The 19905-nt window shown below is 43.5% G+C and overlaps 1 protein-coding gene across 1 annotated transcript in view; it reads left to right on the plus strand.

Moving 5' to 3' along the window:
- The first annotated feature begins 8957 nt into the window (after positions 1 to 8957).
- LOC135577223 (rapamycin-insensitive companion of mTOR-like) overlaps positions 8958 to 19905 on the plus strand; it is a 106140-nt gene continuing 95192 nt past the window's right edge. The window contains 2 exon segments of the mRNA XM_065045116.1: positions 8958 to 8990; positions 9235 to 9299. Coding sequence (XP_064901188.1) covers positions 8958 to 8990; positions 9235 to 9299 — 98 coding nt within the window.

The raw sequence follows: 19905 nt of genomic DNA on the forward strand, positions 1-19905 counted from the left end.
CCGTGGGAAAGGGGGGAACGGAAAAGTACTAACTAAGGCAGGGTTAGGATATTTTTGAAGAGATAAGAGTCAGAAGAATGCGGGATGCGCATAGCTAGCTAAACCCAAGTAGGTGGAGTAAGTAAATGTAACCTTTTAGTGCTTAGCCTATTAGATAGAGACAAGTATGCATAATTATGGTATTTGGTATAAATGCACGCTATCTCGGGCAATAAAGTTGAAGTATGCTTTATCACTCATATTGGGTCGGCCGCATTTCTTCCTCCGTCCGCTCGGGTCTGGATCTCTGCTGGGACTTTTCTCTGCAGTGCAGTTACCTCTTGCCCCCAAAGTCAAAAGGGGGCATTCTGTTGGTGAGTTTGAATGCCCACTGTGGATCATCATACCTTATGTGTCATTTTCCTGTTATGCATTATCATTACAAGTCAACCTACTATAGAATAGAATAATACAAGTTACAACAATTGTAGTTATTAACAAATATTGGAGAAGGCTGGTTAGCCATCCTGATAAGGAAAACAAATGCATTGAAAGTTTTTTCACCAGTTGGTCCCCAGTCCAAATAATGTTAATCTGTACCATTCCAATATGCTGGTGCCTCTAATTTACAGGGGGCCCAGTACAAACTCAAAACATCATCTGTGGTAACTTCAGATACCTTGCACGTTAAGACCCAGAATGGAAACAAAAGCCAAATTGCTCTGAACCACCCCTCCATCCCCCATCACTGATAAAACAAGTGAAACTTCTCTGACAAACAACTGTTAGTTGGTTTCTTAGAAATACATACAGGAGGGTCTCACCAAAATACTGTTGTGTTTGATTAGATATAATCCAATCCTTGTTTTCCAGTAACTGACCTTCTGGTGGTATCCATGCACCACCTACCCAGTGTGTGTTGTTGTTACTGCTCTGTTGCAGGAGATGATAGCTGAATAGGCTAAGGAAGTGTTAATTGGAGTGAGGAGCCTGCGGCTGCCATCAGAGTACTTGTGTTTTGTTGTAACTTCTTTAGTTGCCCCCAGGTAACATCACTGGCCTCTTCATTTGGTCTCTTCTGTTTCTTTGTTGCCCTCTGCTGCAGGGACAGACACTGTATCTCTGGCATTGGTTTCTGCGCTGTTTTTCCAGCTCATAGTAAGGTTTAACATATTTCGCAGGAAGCCATTTCGGTCCTGTTGGAATAAGAACACACGCATATCCCCTTCCCCAGGTGATTAACTCTACACACCCTTGCTATTGACTGTTGTGCAGGGGATTCTGATACAAAACCTTTGGTCTCCGAGACAGTGAATCTGGAACACGGAAGTGGTTTTCCACTGCTGTGATAGAGGAGGGAGGCATAGCATGATTCAAAAAGTTTAAAGTGTATATTGCATTGTCTAATTGTTCCTGAGGCATCATATTCCCCTTTTTTTGTTTTAACAACATTTGGTTCAGTGTGGAATGCGCCTGTTCAATAATAGCCTGTCCAGTGGGAGAATGTGGAATACCTGTGACATGCGAACCACCCCATTGCTGTAAAAAATATTGTGTGTATCTGGCAGTGTAGCCAGGACCATTGTCAGTTTTAATCTGTTGTGGCACACCCAGCATAGCAAAGCAGCGGGTCCAGTGGCACTGAACATCCTTGGTTTTCTCACTACTGTAAGCAGATGCACAAAGCATACCTGAAAAAGTATCTATAGAAATATGAGCTCATGATGGTTAACTTCAAGGGAGCGTAAATTTGTAATAAGGCCTCGACATTCTCAGTAAGAGCAAACTATCTTTTGCTTGTTCGAGTGTCCGATCAAACATCTTCTTGCCTGCCTGCCTGCCTGCCTGCCTGCCTCCTTCCCCATGATCTCAAAAACTAGCACAGTGAATTTACTAAGAAGCCTCTTACAACTAGTTACCACAGAATAAGTCTGTTAAAAGATTTTTGGTTTAATTTCCCAGCTTCATTAGAACTACGGATCTGCTAGGGATGCCTTTAAATTTCACCCTCAGACTCCTTCACTCAGTATTACGGTTCTCCAGCAAGGCCACACAGGTGGCATAATCACTGGTACCAAGTGGGAGCTGCCTGGCTCTGGCAGACTCCTTGGTTACAGTGAGCTGAGTTTATCTTGCAGCTTGACACAGGCCTGAAATTTATGTTCAAACTGTACAGCACAGGCCTGGGATATTTTGCTTTTTTATTTTTCCATTTAATTCCAGCCATAATACACTTTATATGCAATTCCAATTAGCTGAGCAATAGTTACATTCCTCAGCCCCGTTTACCTTTTGCAATTTCTTACAGATGTCAAAAACCAGCATATTAACCATCAGTCCATTATTTTCATTTTTCTAGATCCAAATCAATTCAGACTCTAGCAACGTTTAAATACAACCTCTTCCAAGTTCACATCCATCATTTAGCTTTTAGTTTTCTTTCCCATACCTCCAACGAGCACATAAATTCAATGCAAATCAGAGTTTAACAACTTACATACTTTTCTGGTCTCGAAATTGTTATATAACAATAAGAGCAAATTACAGTACTGTACTTCATCCTATTTTTTCCAAAGTTCTTTAGAACAACGTTAATTGCAATACAGCACTGTAACTCAGAATCCCACATTCAAGCCACATTTTAGTGCAATATCGTTTCAAGTTTTCTTTTATCAGAGGATTCCCCCACAAAGTTACTCTAATGTGTAAGGATGCATCTTAAGGGGGAGCAAGGTGGTACTTTAGTAGCGGAACTGGTTCCCATTTTGTAATTATCTCCCCAGACAACGTTCTTTTGATACCAAATATAAATATGCAAACTAAAATACTGAGCTCAGATATGCAAACCAAATACCAAGTTCAAATATGCAGATGGATCACAATTACACTTATTCAAGACAATGTCTCAATTTTAGCATTGCACCTTTGAGCCGCTTACTGCTCAGCCAGGCAGAGGTACCGCTGGGTCTCCCTGACAAAACAGGTCAGTGCGCGCTGGAGCTCCATCGGCACCCCCCCCCCCCACCGCCGCAGCAAGCTGGTCTGGGCAAGGCTTTTATTAGTGTCTCATCTGGTGTGCTACAACTGTTATCTCAAAACCAGGATTCTTTACCTGTTGTGCATACAAGAGAGCTAAATTTAGTACACCGAGATGAGACACAGCCTATCACAGAGTTGCACAAGTCTGGATGCTGGAATAAAGCTAGCATGTTAGAAAGAAAAGTAACAGCTATTACACACACAATCTTATCATCACGTTCACGCAGTAAAGAACTAAATTACTCATGGTCTTCTGTATTATCACGAAATGTCTCGTGATTTAACAGTCTGTGAACTTACTGTACCATGTAACAGGGAAAGACTTATTAAAACTGTAGTATGCTTAAACAGATACCTACAAAGAAAACAGGTTAATGAGGAAAGCATCTTGCAAAGTTCTGACGTGTGTGTTATCAGTTAATTCTCTCAGCTTGTTGAAGTTCAAACCATTCTGCCTGTAAAAAACTGTCTGCAATGACCTAATGATCTCTTGTAGAGATTTATTTTGTCTTGCTCTTCTCGCTTTAAAAACAACACTATTTGCAACAAAGTGTTATACTTCATGGTTCTATTCTCTGGCCACTTTCCCAATCATCTAACTTACACAGCAGCCACCATTGATTACAATATCACAAGATCTTCCTTCCTCATATTTCCAAGTGCTTTCCTACGTTCTAAAACACCTCCCAATACTGATTTCTTAGGAACATGAGTGAAAACAGTTGTTTCTGACTCCATCTCGTAAGTAAAAACCATGAGAAGAGGGAGGGAGGGAGGAGGGGGAAGCACAGAGCAGCTTGCAGAGGAAGTGAGAGGAGGGAGAAGGCTTACAGTGCACTTACACAAACAATACCACAAAGAAACAGCTGTTAACAACAACCAGTAAAACAATTAACTCACATTCCTGACCAGCTGCTTGATTTTCAGAGAGGCAATACACAGAAGCATGTAATATGTACTGTAAAACTCGCGGATATAGCTTATGTACAGGGGAAACAGCTTGTTCTATTACTAATGCAATCCCGCAGATCTCTCGTTCAACGAGGACTGCTTGTCCCTGTTACACTCAGGGATTAGTGGCCACAAATAAAATTTACTCACCCGTTGGATTGTGTGGTCGCCACCACACACACTCTGCTCAATGAAGAGCCTCACAGGGGTCACACACTCACATGGGGCACCATTTGCGGCGATGAGGAACTATTTATACAGACACAGACAGAGACGCACAGGCATAGATTTCTTGTTAGCAGCCAGAGCAGAGCCAGGCAGAGCTGAACCCTCTTTTATTAACAGTTCTCAATTTGTAGGTTTACAGATATGGTCTTGGCCCAAGAGGTTAGACAGGATGTTTTTTCTTAAAATGTTATCCCAAACACACCACACTCATGTAGTGACTGTTTTCAGTCACGTTCCCATGCGTATCTTGTGGGTGGCGTTCTCATCCACTCATTCACACGCCCAGGCCCAACGTTCACACATCATACATATGGGGGCAGTTTTCCGACCCGAGATATTATTCTCACTGGCCTGGGCTATCATTCCTTACACTCATAAAAAACATACTTCTGTATAACCTGTCCAAGTCTATTTAGCTGGAACTGCACATCCTACCGTTCCCACAGATCCCCATCACGAATGGGGTTCTACGGGTTACCCGCACCTGCCAGCGGAGGGTAGGTACAAGCTGAGCCAGTCAGTGTAGTGCATGTGTGGCCCGAGATATCTGTTATTGCTCAATCTTGCGTGGCTGAACGCTGCTTGTCCCCCTAAGAAGTTGGACGCTGACCGCTCGGGGGTCGTGTAACTAGTTAGCATGCCAGAGTCTTGTTCGTTATAGGAAATAACCAGATAAATCGCTTCACCCGCTAAGAATGCCCATGCACCACCACCCACAGAATTGAGGAAGAGTTCTCAGTCTGTCAGTCCTGTCTGTCTCTGGGCTCGGTGAGGTTCCCCACATTTGGACAACACCCTCAGACATATGGTGTGAATTTTGGGGTTATCCTATTCAGGGACAGGAATTGGACTCTGATCCTTGTGGGTCCCTTCCAACTCATGACATTCTGTTATTCTAACCATTGTCCTTGTTGCCATTCGTATTGATCCCAGCAATCAGTGAGATGAGGAGGCCAAGGAGGATACATAGCAAGGTGAAGATACTGACATCAAAGATGACTGTCGCTGCCACGTTGTTATTGGTAGGAATCTTCTTGATGGTATAGTTAGTGAAATTTGTAGTTCCTTTAAAAATAAAAGGGTCTCGGTGGGGAAGGCTGAATAGGTTACCCCTTTTTTGATGCAGGATAAATCCATTGTGCGCTGATTCTGTGTTCTGCACCACTGTTATCATTAGCTTCCCAGTCAAGGAAGCCATGAGGTTTAGTCAGAGTCATGGGCATGGTTCCAATTTGTGGTAATTTAACCATAGCAGGTTGTTCTGGCTGTAATGTTGGATATTTTATTTTCTTAGTAGGTGAAGTACTAGGTTTATTTTCTGCTTGGCTTATAGGGTTGCCGGTAGGCCCATACCAACTATTCAGTTGGCAAAGTATTTTGGACAGCCACTGCACCTGCATAATGGGAGTCGTTCTCCTCAACATGCCCTGTTTGCTCAGGTATCCAGGTGCTCAAGTGGCCTGGAGGGGAGGTTGCTACCAGCACAGGATATTCACTAGTTGGCACAAACGCTTCCTGGATTTCTCACTAAGGAGAAACTTAATATTGCACTGGCAAAGCTGTTGCAATCACTATTAGACACTTGAGCTTTTGGAAGTGCTTTGGGATTTGGACATAATATTGAAGTATTTTATAATTTTAGCTAGGGGTAGTAAATGAGATTAGTAGGAATTTCTTTGATACTCTTGCAAAGGAGAACATCAGCTCTTCTTCCAGAAGAGACTGTTTTCCTTTTCTGAAGAGGCTAAAACATAGGCATGCACTAGATCACTCCTATTGAGATTGAATTTGGACATAAAAATTGTATTTGTAAATCTTCAATCTTGTGCTCAAAATGGACAGATATGGTTGAAATGTTCAGAATGTGCAACAGTTTATTGATGTCTTTTTGTCTGCATAAATTCAACCTTTCCACTGATTTTTTCCAGAGGTACAAATTCTATGGAATCGATAGTAGGCCAAGCCAAGTATCAGTTACGGGACACTTGGTGGCACCTTTCTTTCTATGCCTGTCCTGCTGTGGAAAAACATGACAGTGGACCATCAGTGTCGATCTTGGCTTTAAAACTCACCCAAGCCCTCTTTTTGAATTCAGATGTGCTTAGGTTACCAATTACAAAACTAATACCTCTTCTGAAAAGAGCTTAAAGGCAGCAAGAATCATAGAATGTCCTGAGTTGGAAGGGACCCACAGGGATCATTGAATTAAACTCCTGTCCCTGCATATGACAACCCTACAGTTCACACCATGTGTCTGAGGGCGTTGTCCAGTCTCTTCTTGAATGCTGTCAGGCTTGGGGCCGTGACTACCTCCCTGAAGAGCCTGTTCCAGTGTTCCCACTACCCTCTGGGTGAAGAACCTTTTCCTAATGTCCGAACTAAACCTCCCTCCCTTGGCACATCTTCCTGCCATTCCCTCGGGTTCTGTCATTGGTCACCAGAGAGAAGAGATCAGCGCCTGCCCTTCCTCCTCCCCTTGTGAGGAAGCTGAAGACCGCAATAAGGTCTCCCCTCAGTCTCCTCTTCTCCAGGCTGGACAAACCAAGTGACTTTAGCTGCTCCTCTTACGGCTTCCCCTCCAAACCCTTCACCAGTTTTGTAGCTCTCTTCTGGACACTCTGCAGCAGCTTTATATCTTTTTTATAGTGTGGCACCCAGAACTGCACACAGTGCTCCAGGTGAGGCTGCACCTGTGCAGAGTAGAGCAGGACAATCACCTCCCTCAAGTGGCTGTCAATGCTGTGCTTGATGCACCCCAGGACACGGTTGGCCCTCTTGCCTGCCAGGGCACACTGTTGGCTCATGTTCAACTTGCTGTCGGCCAGAACTCCTGGATCCCTCTCCGCAGAGCTGCTTTCCAGCATCTTGTCCCCCAGACTGTATGTACAGCCAGGGTTGCCGTGTCCCAGGTGCAAAATCTGGCACTTGCCCTTGTTGAACTTTATGTGGTTGGTGATTGCCCAGTTTGCTAATTTGTCCAGATCCCTCTGCAGGGCCTCTCTGCCCTCGAGAGTGTCAACAGCTCTTCCCAATTTTGTGTCATTGGCGAACTTACTTTAGTATTCCCTCAAGTCCTGAGTCTAAGTCATTCATGAAGACATTGAAGAGTGTTTGGCCCTATGCTGGATCTCTGTGGAACCCCACTATTGACTGGTCACCAGCTTGACATAACTCCATTACTCCCTTTGAGCCCGGCCCGTCAGCCAGTTGCTCACCCACTGCATTGTGTGTTTATCCAGCTGTATGCTGGCCATCTTGTCCAGGAGGATACTGTGAGAGACAGTATCAAAGGCTTTACTGAAATCCAAAAAGATCACATCAACAGGCTTCCCTTAATCAACCATGTGGGTAACCTTGTAGTAGAAAGAAATTAAGTTTGTTAAGCAGGACTTTGCCCTCATGAACCCATGCTGGCTGGGACCAATGACTGCGTTGTCCTTCAGTTGTTTTTCAGTAACTCCCAGAATAATCTTATCCATGATTTTACCAGGCACAGAAGTGAGGCTGGCAGGCCTGTAGTTGCCAGCATCATCCATGTTGCCCTTCTTGTAGATTGGGACAACATTTGCCAGCTTCCAGTCATCTGGGACCTCTCCAGATTCCCAGGACCGTTGAAAAATCAGGGAGAGAGGTCTCGCTATGACATCAGCCAGCTCTTTAAGCACCCTTGTCTGAATCCCATCAGGCCCCATTGACTTGTAGGGATCTAGCTGGAGTAGCGCATCCCATACACGTTCCGGATTGATTAGGAGTTTATCGTTCTCGCAACCATGGTTTTCTAGCCCAGGGTTATGGGGGCCTCCGAGTCCATCATCGGTGTTGAAGACTGAGGCGAAGAAAGCATTAAACATCTTGGCTTTGTCTGTGTCCCTGTTAACAAGGTGACCATGCTCGTCGAGTAATGGGCCAATGTTATTTCTAGCTTGCCTTTTGCCATTAATATATTTTAAAAAGCCTTTTTTATTGTCCTTCACAGTAGTGTCCAGCTTCAACTCTAATTGAGCTTTGGCAGCATGAATTTCCTCCCTACAATGGTGAGCAGCATCTCTGTAGTCCTCACATGATCCCTGACCTTGCTTCTTCTCACCATGTAATTTATTTTTTCACTGTATTTCAAGAAGAAGATCCCTGCTTAACCAAGCTGGCTTTTTGCCTCGCCTGCTAAATTTTCAGCATTTTGGAATTGCCTGGTGCTGTGCTTTTAGTAGGTGGTACTTAAGAAATTACCTACACTGATGGACCCCAACACCTTGAAAAGCTTCTTCCCAGGGCATCTTAGTAAGTAGTTTTCTGAGCAGCCTGAAGTCTGCTCTCCTCATATCTAGTGTTAAGGTCTTGCAGTTTTCCTTCTGTTAGCAAAGATTTTGAACCTGCCTGCTTCGTGGTCGCGGTGGCCAAGGGAGCCACCAGTCACCACTTCTCCCACGAGACCCTCTCTGTTAGTGAGAATTAAATCTAGGAAGGCTCCTTTCCTGGTCAGTTCCCTTAGTACCTGCACCAAGAAGTTATTGTCCAGATGCTTTAGGAATCTTCTGGACCTGTTGGTGCCAACTGTGTGATATTCCCAGTTGACATATGGCAAGTATATGTCTCCCATAAGGACAAGGGCAGGTGACTCAAAGGCTTCACTTAGTTCTTTAAGGAATAACTCTTCAGTATTGTCATCCTGGCAAGGTGGCCTGTAGTAGACACCCATGACAACTTTCACTTTATTTGCCTGACCCTTAATCTTAACTTTGCCATCGCCAACTGCCAGCTCCATGAGGAGCAATCTGGAATTGAATAATTGTCCAGTAGGCAGCTTACACAATTGTGCAAGCTTTTCTCTACTGTGACAGTCCACAGGTTTGCGTTTCTGACGTATATAGGCATAGAATACTGACAGCAGAAATTATTAGTGAAGTTCGAAGTTGGTAAGTTTCTGCTTCCCAAGAATGAAATTCCTCAGTTTTCTTTAAAAGTATTGACAGAAATCTTCATTTTTACATAGTCATTTTTAAAGACTTAAAAGTAACAGATGTTTTCTTTTATTTTCAGCTTCTTAATAATACTGGCCATGCTGAAGAAAAACTAGGTTTTACATATGACAGCATCATAATATGGTAAGTAGTAAGGAGCACTAGAGCAATACTAGAGTACTTTAATCGTTCTAGGTGCAATTAATTTTATTTGTCCTTTCTAGATAGTATTTTGTAGTTCTGATGTGTTTGAAATTTCATAATGCAAATATGTGCACCTTACAAATATTTTAATGAGTAAAATCAAATACATTATATGTTTTCAGGCAAAGAGGGGAAAAACCCCTCCAAGATCAAGTGTGGATTTCTTTATTATATTCCTCATAAATGTAAAAATACCTCTAAATATCTTAGTATTTGTAGAAAGCACTTCTAGTAAAAATGTACTCTTACAGAAATTAGAGCATACTCTTGATGTAGACCTAAGATTTCAAGGTAAACATTTTATGTTAATTTGTTGTGAATATATGTCTTTGTAGCATCACTTTCTTTGCTACTAAAACACCCTGTTTATGCACTTTCAAGGGTAATTTTTCTATTTTTTGTTGCCATTTCTGGCAGCCTTAATGTTATTAATCTCACAGATAAATCCTTGGTGTTTCTGCACAATGCATGCATTAATTTCAACAGTTTGCCATTTATTTTTGTTCTTTTGGGCCCAAAGAATCATTTTGGATGGAAGAGACCCTCAGGATCATCGAGTCCAACCATAATCTAACCTAAATCTAGCACTAAACCATGTCCCTAAGAACCTTGTCTAAACGCCTTTTAAATACCTCCAGGGATGGTGACTCCACCACTTCCCTGGGCAGCCTGTTCCAGTGCCTCACAACCCTTTCTGCGAAGAAATTTTTCCTAATAACCAATCTAAACCTCCCCTAGCGCAACTTGAGCCCATTTCCTCTTGTCCTATCATTTTCTACTTGGGAGAAGAGACCAACACTCTCCATGCTGCAACTTCCTTTCAGTCAGTGGTAGACAGCAATAAGGTCTCCCCTCAGCCTCCTTTTCTCGAGGCTAAACACCCTCAGTTCCCTCAGCTGCTCCTCATACGACTTGTGCTCCAGGCCCCTCACCAGCTTCATTGCCCTCCTCTGCACTGTCTCTAGTACTTCAATGTCCTTCTTATGATGAGGGGCCCAAATCTGAAGACAGCATTCAAGGTGCGACCTCACCAATGCTGAGTACAGTGACAAAATCACTTATCTAGTCCTGCTGGCCACACTATTCCTGATACAAGCCAGGATGCTGTTGGCCTTTTTGGCTACCTGGGCACACTGCTGGCTCATATTTAGATGGCTGTCAATCAACATGCCCAGATCCCTTTCTGCCAGGCAGCTTTCAGGCCACTCTTCCCTGAGCCTGTAGCGTTGCATGGGATTGTTGTGAACCAAGTGCGGGACCCAGCACTTGGCCTTGTTAAACCTCATACAATTGGCCTCAGCCCAACAATCCAGCTGGTCCAGATTCCTCTGTATGGCCATCCTACCCTCCAGCAGATCAACACTCCCACCCAATTTGGTGTCGTCTGCAAACTTACTGAGCATACACTCAATCCCCTCATCCAGATCGTGGATTAAGATATTAAAGAGAACTGGCCCCATTACTGATCCCTGGGGAACACCACTCGTGAACGGCCGCCAACTGGATTTGGCTCTCTTCACCACAGGTCTTTGGGCCTGGCCATCCAGCCAGTTCTTTATCAATTGTAGAGTACACCCCTCCAGGCCATGAGCTGCAGCTTCTCCAAGAGAATGCTGTGGGATATGGTGTCAAAGGCCTTACTGAAGTCTAAGTACACAACATCCACAGCCTTTCCCTCATCTACTAGGTGGATAACCTTGTCATAGAAGGAGATCAGGTTGGTCAAACAGGACCTGTCTTTCATAAACCCATGTTGACTGGGCCTAATCATATGGTTCTCTTGTATGTGCCACATGATGTTACTCAAGATCATCTGCTCCACGACCTTGTCCAGCACTGAGGTTAGACTGGCAGGTCTGTAGTTCCCCGGATGGTTCTTCTGGCCCTTCTTGTAGATGGGCATCACGTTAGCCAACTTCCAGTCAACTGGGACCTCCCCATTTAGCCAAGACTGCTGATAGATAATGGCAAGTGACTCGGTGATCAGCTCCGCCAGCTCCCTCAGCACCCTTGGGTGCATCCCATCTGACTCCATAGACTTTTGGGTGTCCAAGTGGTGTAGCAGGTCACTAACTATTTCCCCTGGGATTACTGGGGCTTCATACTGCTCCCTATCCTTGTCTTCTGGCTCAGGGGACTGGGTATCTGGAGCACAACTATTCTGACTATTAAAGACTGAGGTGATGAAGGTATTTAGTACCTCAGCCTTTCCCTCATCCTCTGTCACTTTACGTCCCTCTGCATCCATCAGGGGATAGAGATTTTCCTTAGCCCTCCTCTTCTTGCTAATGTATTTATAGAAACATTTCTTCTTGTCTTTCACAGCGGTGGCCAGGCTCAGCTCTAGTTGAACTTTGACCCTTCTGATTTTCTCCCTGTATAACCTCACAGAATTCTTGTATTCCTCTTGAGTACCCTGTCCCTCGTTCCAAAGGTTATAAATTCTCTTTTTATTCCTAAGTTCCAGCCACGGCTCTCCATGTAGCCAGGCTGGCCTTCTTCCTTGCCAGATCGCCTTCCAGCACAAGGGGCAGCCTGCTCCTGCACCTCTAAGATGACCTTCTTGAAGGGAGACCAGCCTTCCTGGACTCCTTTGTCCTTCAGGACTCTCTCCCTAGGGACTCTGCCAACCAGCCTTCTGCACAGGTCATAGTCTGCCCTTCGCAAGTCCAAAGTGGCAGTTCTGCTGACCATCCTTCTAACTTCTCCAAGGATAGTAAACTCAGTTGTCGCGGTTGAGACGGACAAACGACATAGACCAAGTTCTTCCAGGATGAAAGTAGTAGATGCCATTTCTTGCCACAAGCGCATTTTTATACAGTTTTACCAATTCATGTGTCTCTTCACTATTGGTTACAAGTTACAGCAGTAACATCTCATTTGCTATTTTTGCTATCATCAATGTTACTCTTTTACTCCCTTCTCTCTCATGGGTACATCCTTAACATCTCCAGATACTCCGTTACTCCCATCTTTCTCATGGGTAGGCCTTAATATCTTCAAGGCTAATTTCTGTTCCCATGCCCTCCATCAGGGAATCCACGGACCCACCATAGTCCCACAATTCCCCCTTTTTCTATTTGTGCTAAAAAAATTCACTTCATTGTCCGCTGCAGGGCCCTTTGCAGCAGAGAAATCATGCATGGCAACATTAGTAACACAATCACAGCAATCATCAAGACAACCACTCCCGTTTTCACTACTGATAACAACAACCCTGAAAGCCCCCAACCACTAAACAACTTATTTAACGAATCCCATCAAAATCTTCACACCCATGTCCTTGAGCTAATAACCAAAAGTCTATTGCGGCTCTATTCTGCAGTGTAGCATGTCTTACAGAATCTACATCTAACAAACGTCCAGTTAAAGCCTTAGAAGTTCTGTTAGTTTGCTTAACTAGCCAGCATCCTAATTTTTCTAAAGTATTTAAAGCTTTAGCTGTGTCAACACCAGGTACAAGAGATCCTAAAACACTTAACCCTGATCCCCAAAAATCTACATTATCATCCCATTTTGACTCATATACATGCAAAAAGTGCTTTTCCCTTCTTGCTATTCTGTGATCTATTATCACAGATACATTGAGCATTAAGAGGGTTAATAGTGCCAAAATACACAGTCCTCCAACAGCATTAGAAGGAATTCCTGGCCAGGCTCTATCTCCACAGATCAAGAATACACCATGCAGGAGGTGTTGGGGTCGCTGTCCCATATTATTAATGACATCCCTTGGATTCTTCTGCAAGGCATTGCACCATTGAGTTTCATTTCTATAGTTACCAAGGGTAGCATTAACATTTTGCAGTTTTATCCATTTATGTTCTTGTATATTGTTCTGACACTTTTCACAAACCAGCTGGATACAAGCATCCATGGGCATAGAAGCCAGCAATTCCAGTTCCTGTGGTTCGATGTCTGCTTCCGGGAGGCAATTAATCCAAAGTGCCATGTTAGTATTATTGCAGTTTGTTGCAATGCCTTTGCACCGACCACTGTTTTGAAGCAGTCATGTGATGCTGCCGTAGTCATCAAGGGGGATGCCAACCAAGCATGTGTGGAACGGGTTTTCCGGAGATGCCATAGCTAGGCATATGGAGTCCTGGTCAGTCATGTTGGCTAAAGTAATCCACATGTTAGCCTTTGTCTGTGCAGGCATCCAAAACGCAGCAGCTGCAGCAGTCATCATCAGGAAGATAACACAGGTTTCACATTTCGTGCCAGCAACCATTGCGGCCCTTGATCTGTAAAGACACAAGCATAGCCTCTCCCCCAGCTTATCAACTGATGTGGCCTTTTCCATTGACCATTAACTAGTGATTTGACCATAGCTACTGTAGGTTTGTTCTGATTTAGCATGTTTTTGGGTCATACTTGCAAAGTGTTTCATCACAGGGCAAATTTGTGCTGCACCACTTAGATATAAGTGATTCATCACATACAGTGCTTTTGACAATTGGTTTTGTGGTGTTTTCCCTACTTCTTCCCCCTTTTTGTTAAAAAAAAAAAAAAAACAAAAACAAAAACAAACAAAAAAGACCAGTTCAGAATCAGATACGTGCCTTGGACCTTGACTACATACTCAGAATCACAAAGCAAATTTAGAGGTTCCTCCTTAAAAAGCTCTAAGTAATGTAAAGCTGTGCCAAGTTCTGCTAATTGGGTTAAACCTTCAATAATTTTTACAGAATGATTCCAATTGTTATCTTCACACCAGACCACTACAGCTTTATGAGACTTCCCAGAACCACCAACAAAAACTGTGCAAGTATGTAGGATCAGACCAGATACACGTATGGTCTGTGACCTGATGTTAAAGACTTGCAGGTTCTGCAGCAATTTACATTTAGGCATGCCAAAAGCTGTGCTGTTAACAAAATCAGCTAGCGCAGTTTACAAGGACATAGATTGCAAATAAAAAAATCAAAATTAAATTTCACAAATGGTACATATATGACAAAAGGATCATGGCCTATTAAGACTTAAATTAATTCCCTGCATTTTCTTGATCAGAGTAACAATCGGTATATCAGTCTGTTAGCATTCTCATCATACTGTCCCACAATGGCCACAGGTTGTTTCTATGTTGTAGCTATACACAGACAAATCTGCAAGTCCAATTGAATGCAGTCAGCCTGTAAGGTTGTCATAAATTTATTCCACAAGTCCATTTTGGCTGTCATATTTGTTGGATATTGTTTTCCCTTACCGGATTGAATTCCTGTTTCAGATCTATCAGTGTAGTATTTGCTTTATCAAAACATTGGCTGTTCATAGTAGTGGAAATAGAGCATTCAAAATTTCCTTGGAGATTTCTCACTTGCAGCAAGCAGATCTGCACCATCCAAGCAGCTTCTTGTAGGACATGCAACTAAACAGAATTCTCAGAAAACGTTATTTTAGCTTACAATTTACTTAACAAATCTTAACCCAAGAGAGGTATAGGGTTTTCTGGCAAATACAAGAATTCATGTATTAAAACTTTGTTCCAAATTTAGCATTCCATTGGTCTCAGAAAACAGCCTTTCTTTCATTCTCTCCCATGACCTCAAAAACTATCACGGTGAATTTACTAAGAAGTCTCTTACAACCAGTTACCACAGAATAAGTCTATTAAGAAAAATTTTGGTTTAATTTCCTATGGATCCACTGGTGATGCCTTTAAATTTCACCCTCAGACTCCTTCATACAGTATTACAGTTCTCTAGCAGTAACATTGCTGGGGGGGAGTGCGTGGGGGGGAATAAAACCTCCCTCTTGCCCCCATCTGAGATGGCAGGATCTCCAGCCCAGCATGAAAACAAATCAGTCCAAACTCCACATCAAACCAACCTGGCTCCACTTCACACCCAAATTAGTACCAGTTTGACCCAGAGAAGCACTGAGCACTCTGGCCCCCCAAAGCTGACCAGTGTGAAAAGACTGACTTCAGCAAGGAGGTAAAATGATGAGCTCTCTCCCCAGATGGCCAAAACCTAGGAGAAAAGACCGAAGCAAAAAGAAACAGCACCAACAACCCCTGATTCAAAGCCGAGAAGCAACACAGTGCCACAACAAGGATGGATGACAACACTTCAGGAAAAAAAAGACAGAGCGGGGGGAGTAAAGCCCCCCTTTCTCCACTTAGCAGCGGGTAAACAGGTTTTTCCATTTTTATTTTTTTTTTCTTTGTCTTCTTGCTGCAGTTCAGATGTAGCCAAGGCCACGCAGGTGGCGTAATCACTGGTACGAAGTAAGAGGCTCTGGCAAACTCCTCAGTTACAATGAGCTGAGTTTATCTTGCAGCTTGACACAGGCCTGAAATTTATATTCAAACTGTAGAACACAGGCCTGGGATATTTTGCTTTTATGTTTTCCCATTTCATTCCAACCACAATACACTTTATATGCAATTCCAAGTAGCTCAGCAATAGTTACATTCCTTAGCTCCATTTACCTTTTACAATTTACAGATGTCAAAAACCAGCATATTAAACATCAATCCATTATTCCATTTTCCTAGATCCAAATCAGTTCATATTCTAGCAACTTTTAAATGCAACCTCAAACAATACCAAGTTCACATCCATCATAAAATTTAGGGTTTGTTTTGTTTCTGGTTTTGGTGGTTTTTTTTTGTTGTTGTTGTTTTTTTGTGTGTGTTTTTTTGTTTGTTTGTTTGGTTGGTTGGTTGCTTTGTTTGTTTGTTTGTGTGTGTGTGATTTCTTTGTTTTTTTCAATGCAAATCAGAGTTTAACAATTTAAATTAGGAAATTAACTTATAGTACCATACTTCACCCATTTTTTTCTGAAGTTCTGCAGAACAACATTAATTGCAATACAGCACTAAAACCCACAATTCCACATTTAAGCCACATTCGAGTACAGTATCGTTTCAAGTTTTCTTTTATCAGAATATTTCCCCAGAAGTTACTCTAATGTGTAAGGATGCATCCTAAGGGGGAGCAAGGTCCTATTTTAGAAGTGGAACTGGTTCCCATTTTGTAATTATCTCCCCAAACAAAATTCTTTTGGTACCAAATATATATTTATGCAAACTAAAATACTGAGCTCAGATATGAAAACCAAGTACCAAGTTCAAATATGCAGATGGATCACAATTACACTTATTCAAGACAATGTCTCAATTTTAGCATTGCACCTTTGAAACGCTTACTGCTCAGCCAGGTGGAGGTACCACTGGGTCTCCCTGACAAAATAGGTCAGTGCGCGCTGGAGCCCAATGAGCACCCGCCCCCCCCCCCGCCACCGCTGCAGCAAGCTGGTCTGGGCAAGGCTTTTATCAGTGTCTCATCTGGTGTGCTACAACTGTTATCCCAAAACCAGGATTCTTTACCTACTGTGCATACAAAAGAACCAAATTTAGCACACCAAGATGAGACACAGCCTATCTCAGAGTTGCACAAGTCTGTATACCGGAATAAAGCTAGCATGCTAGAAAGAAAAATAACAACTACTACACACAAAATTTTTCTATCACATTCACGCAGTAAAGAACTAAATTACTCATGATCTTCTGTATTATCACAAAACGCACATTTTGAGACCATGGATTCTCATTATTTCACAGAATCACAGAATCAGCTGGGTTGGAAAAGACCTCAGAGATCATCGAGTCCAACCCTTGCTCCAGCTCTAGTCCATTTACTAGATCACGGCACTAAGTGCCATGTCCAATCTCAGTTTAAAAACCTCCAGGGACGGCGAGTCCACTACCTCCCTGGGCAGGCCATTCCAATGCCTGACCACTCTCTCTGTAAAGAATTTCTTTCTAATATCCAGCCTAAATTTCCCCTGGCAGAGTTTAAGCCCATGCCCCCTTGTCCTATTGCTAACTGCCTGGGAGAAGAGACCAATCCCCACCTGGCTATAACTTCCCTTCAGGTAGTTATAGAGAGTGATGAGGTCACCTCTAAGCCTCCTCTTCTCTAGACTAAACAACCCCAGCTCCCTCAGCCTCTCCCCATAGGTCTTATGTTCAAGTCCCTTCACCAGTCGTGTTGTTCTTCTCTGGACCCACTCCAGCACTTCAATGTCTTTCCTGAACTGAGGGGCCCAGAACTGAACACAATACTCCAGGTGTGGCCTCACCAATGCAGAGTACAGGGGAAGGATCACTTCCCTTGTCCTGCTGACCACGCTATTTTTGATACAGGACAGGATACCGTTGGCCTTCTTGGCCACCTGGGCACACTGTTGGCTCATGTTGAGCTTCCTGTCAGTTAGTACCCCCAGGTCCCTTTCTGTCTGACTGCTTTCCAGCCACTCTGCGCCCAGCCTGTAGCGCCTGTAGCAGGGGGTTGTTGTGATCAAAGTGCAGCACCCGGCACTTGGCCTTATTGAACTTCATCCCATTGGAATCAGCCCATTTTTCCAGTCTATCCAGATCCCTCTGCAGAGCCCTCCTGCCTTCCAGCAGGTCGACACTCCCTCCCAACTTGGTGTCATCAGCAAATTTGCTGATGATGGTCTCAGTCCCCTCATCTAAATCGTCAATAAAGATGTTAAACAGGACTGGACCCAACACTGACCCCTGGGGAACACCACTAGTGACTGGCTGCCAGCTAGATGCAGCCCCATTCACCAGCACTCTCTGGGCCCGGCCCTCCAGCCAGTTCTTAACCCAGCATAGAGTACACTTGTCCAAGCCATGGGCTACCAGCTTTTGCAGGAGTATATTATGGGAGACAGTGTCAAAGGCCTTGCTGAAGTCCAGATAGACCACATCCACGGCTTTCCCCTCATCCACCAGGTGAGTCAGCTGATCATAAAAGGAGATCGGGTTGGTCAGACAGGACCTGCCCCTCCTAAACCCATGCTGGCTGGGTCTGATCCCTTGTCCATCTTGAAGGTGCTGTGTGATTCCATTCAGGATGATCTGCTCCATAACCCTGCCAGGCACCGAGGTCAGGCTGACAGGCCTGTAGTTGCCAGGGTCAGCTCTGCAGCCCTTTTTGTGGACTGGGGTAACATTGGCCAATTTCCAATCATATGGGACCTCCCCAGTGAGCCAGGACTGTTGGAAGATGATGGAGAGCGGCTTGGCAAGTTCTTCTGCTAGCTCCCTCATCACCCTAGGATGGATCTCATCTGGTCCCATAGACTTGTGAGGATCCAGATGGCTCAGTAAATCACCAACTATTTCCTCCTGGAATACAAGGGGCCTATTTGGCTTCCTATCTCTGTCAACCACCTCCAGAGATGAGTTGTCCTGAGGGCTACCTGTCTTACTGGTAAAAACTGAGGCAAAAAATGTAACAGTCTGTGAACTCACTGTACCACACAACAAAGACCTACTAAAACTGCAACATGCTTAAACAGATACCTACAAAGAAAACAGGTTAATGAGGAAAGCATCTTGCAGACTTCAGCAAGTTTACTGTGACCTGTGTCTTATCAGTTAACTCTCTCTCAGCTTGTTGAAGTTCAAACCGTTCCACCTGTATAACTGTCTGTAATGATCTAATGATTTCTTGTAGAGATTTATTTTGTCCTGCTCTTCTCTCCTTTGAAAAAGAACAATAATTGCAGCAAAGTATTATACTTCAAGGTTCTATCTTCCAGTCACCCTTCCTATTCATCTAACTTACACAGCAACCAACACTGATTTCAGTATTTCACAAGATCTTCCTTCCTCATGTTTCCAAGTGCTTTCCTATGTTTTAAAACACCTCCCAATACCGATTTCTTAGGAACATGACTGAAAACAGTCGTTCCTGACCCCATCTCGTAAGTAAAAACCATGAGAAGAGGGAGGGAGGGGGGGAAGCACAGGGCTGCTTGCAGCGTGAGTGGGAAAAGTGGGGAGAAGGTTTTATAGCGTACTTATACCACAAAGAAACAATTCTAACAACAGCCAGTAAAACTATTAACTCACATTCCTGACAAGCTGCTTGATTTTCAGAGAGGCAATACACAGAAGCACATAATATGTACTGTAAAACTCACAGACAACACGTTGATAGCAAACATTAGCATTCTCTACTGCTAATTTCAACACCAGTGCTTCCTTAGCTTCTAAGTTTTCAAACTGCTTATTGATGGCCTCTTGAAGATGGTCAATAAATTGCATGTAATTCTCATTGGGACCCTGGTTAATAGTTGTAAATTATTTGGCTGCTTTGTCGGTTTCAGGCACCTCTATCATAACTTGATCTGCGAGGTCTGCTGTCTGCCTCAGGATTTCAGAAACTGATAGTGCCTGTAATTGTGATGTGTCAGTTAGTGTCTCTTCCAAGAGTTGGGGGATACCTGCCGCTTTCAATGAGTCTCTGTCATTCCGTCCTAAATGATCTATAGCTGTTACATTGCATAGGTCTAATTTTGCTTGAGTCTTTCATGGTTTTTATCTGATCTCGGGGCAACACGTACACATACTCCTTTTGCTTTTAACTTGTCAAGCAAATGCTGCAGACCCTCATCCTCATCCAAGTCATCAGATAACGCGGACTTGAACGGTGCTGGAGAGTCATTAGTAACAGGGGGGTTTGGGGTTTGGAACAGTGACCTTTTTTTTTTTTCTGTTTTCCAAATCTAGTCTGGGGAA

The sequence above is a fragment of the Columba livia genome, chromosome W (genome assembly GCF_036013475.1).
Source record: "Columba livia isolate bColLiv1 breed racing homer chromosome W, bColLiv1.pat.W.v2, whole genome shotgun sequence".
NCBI classification, from domain to species: Eukaryota; Metazoa; Chordata; class Aves; order Columbiformes; family Columbidae; genus Columba; species Columba livia.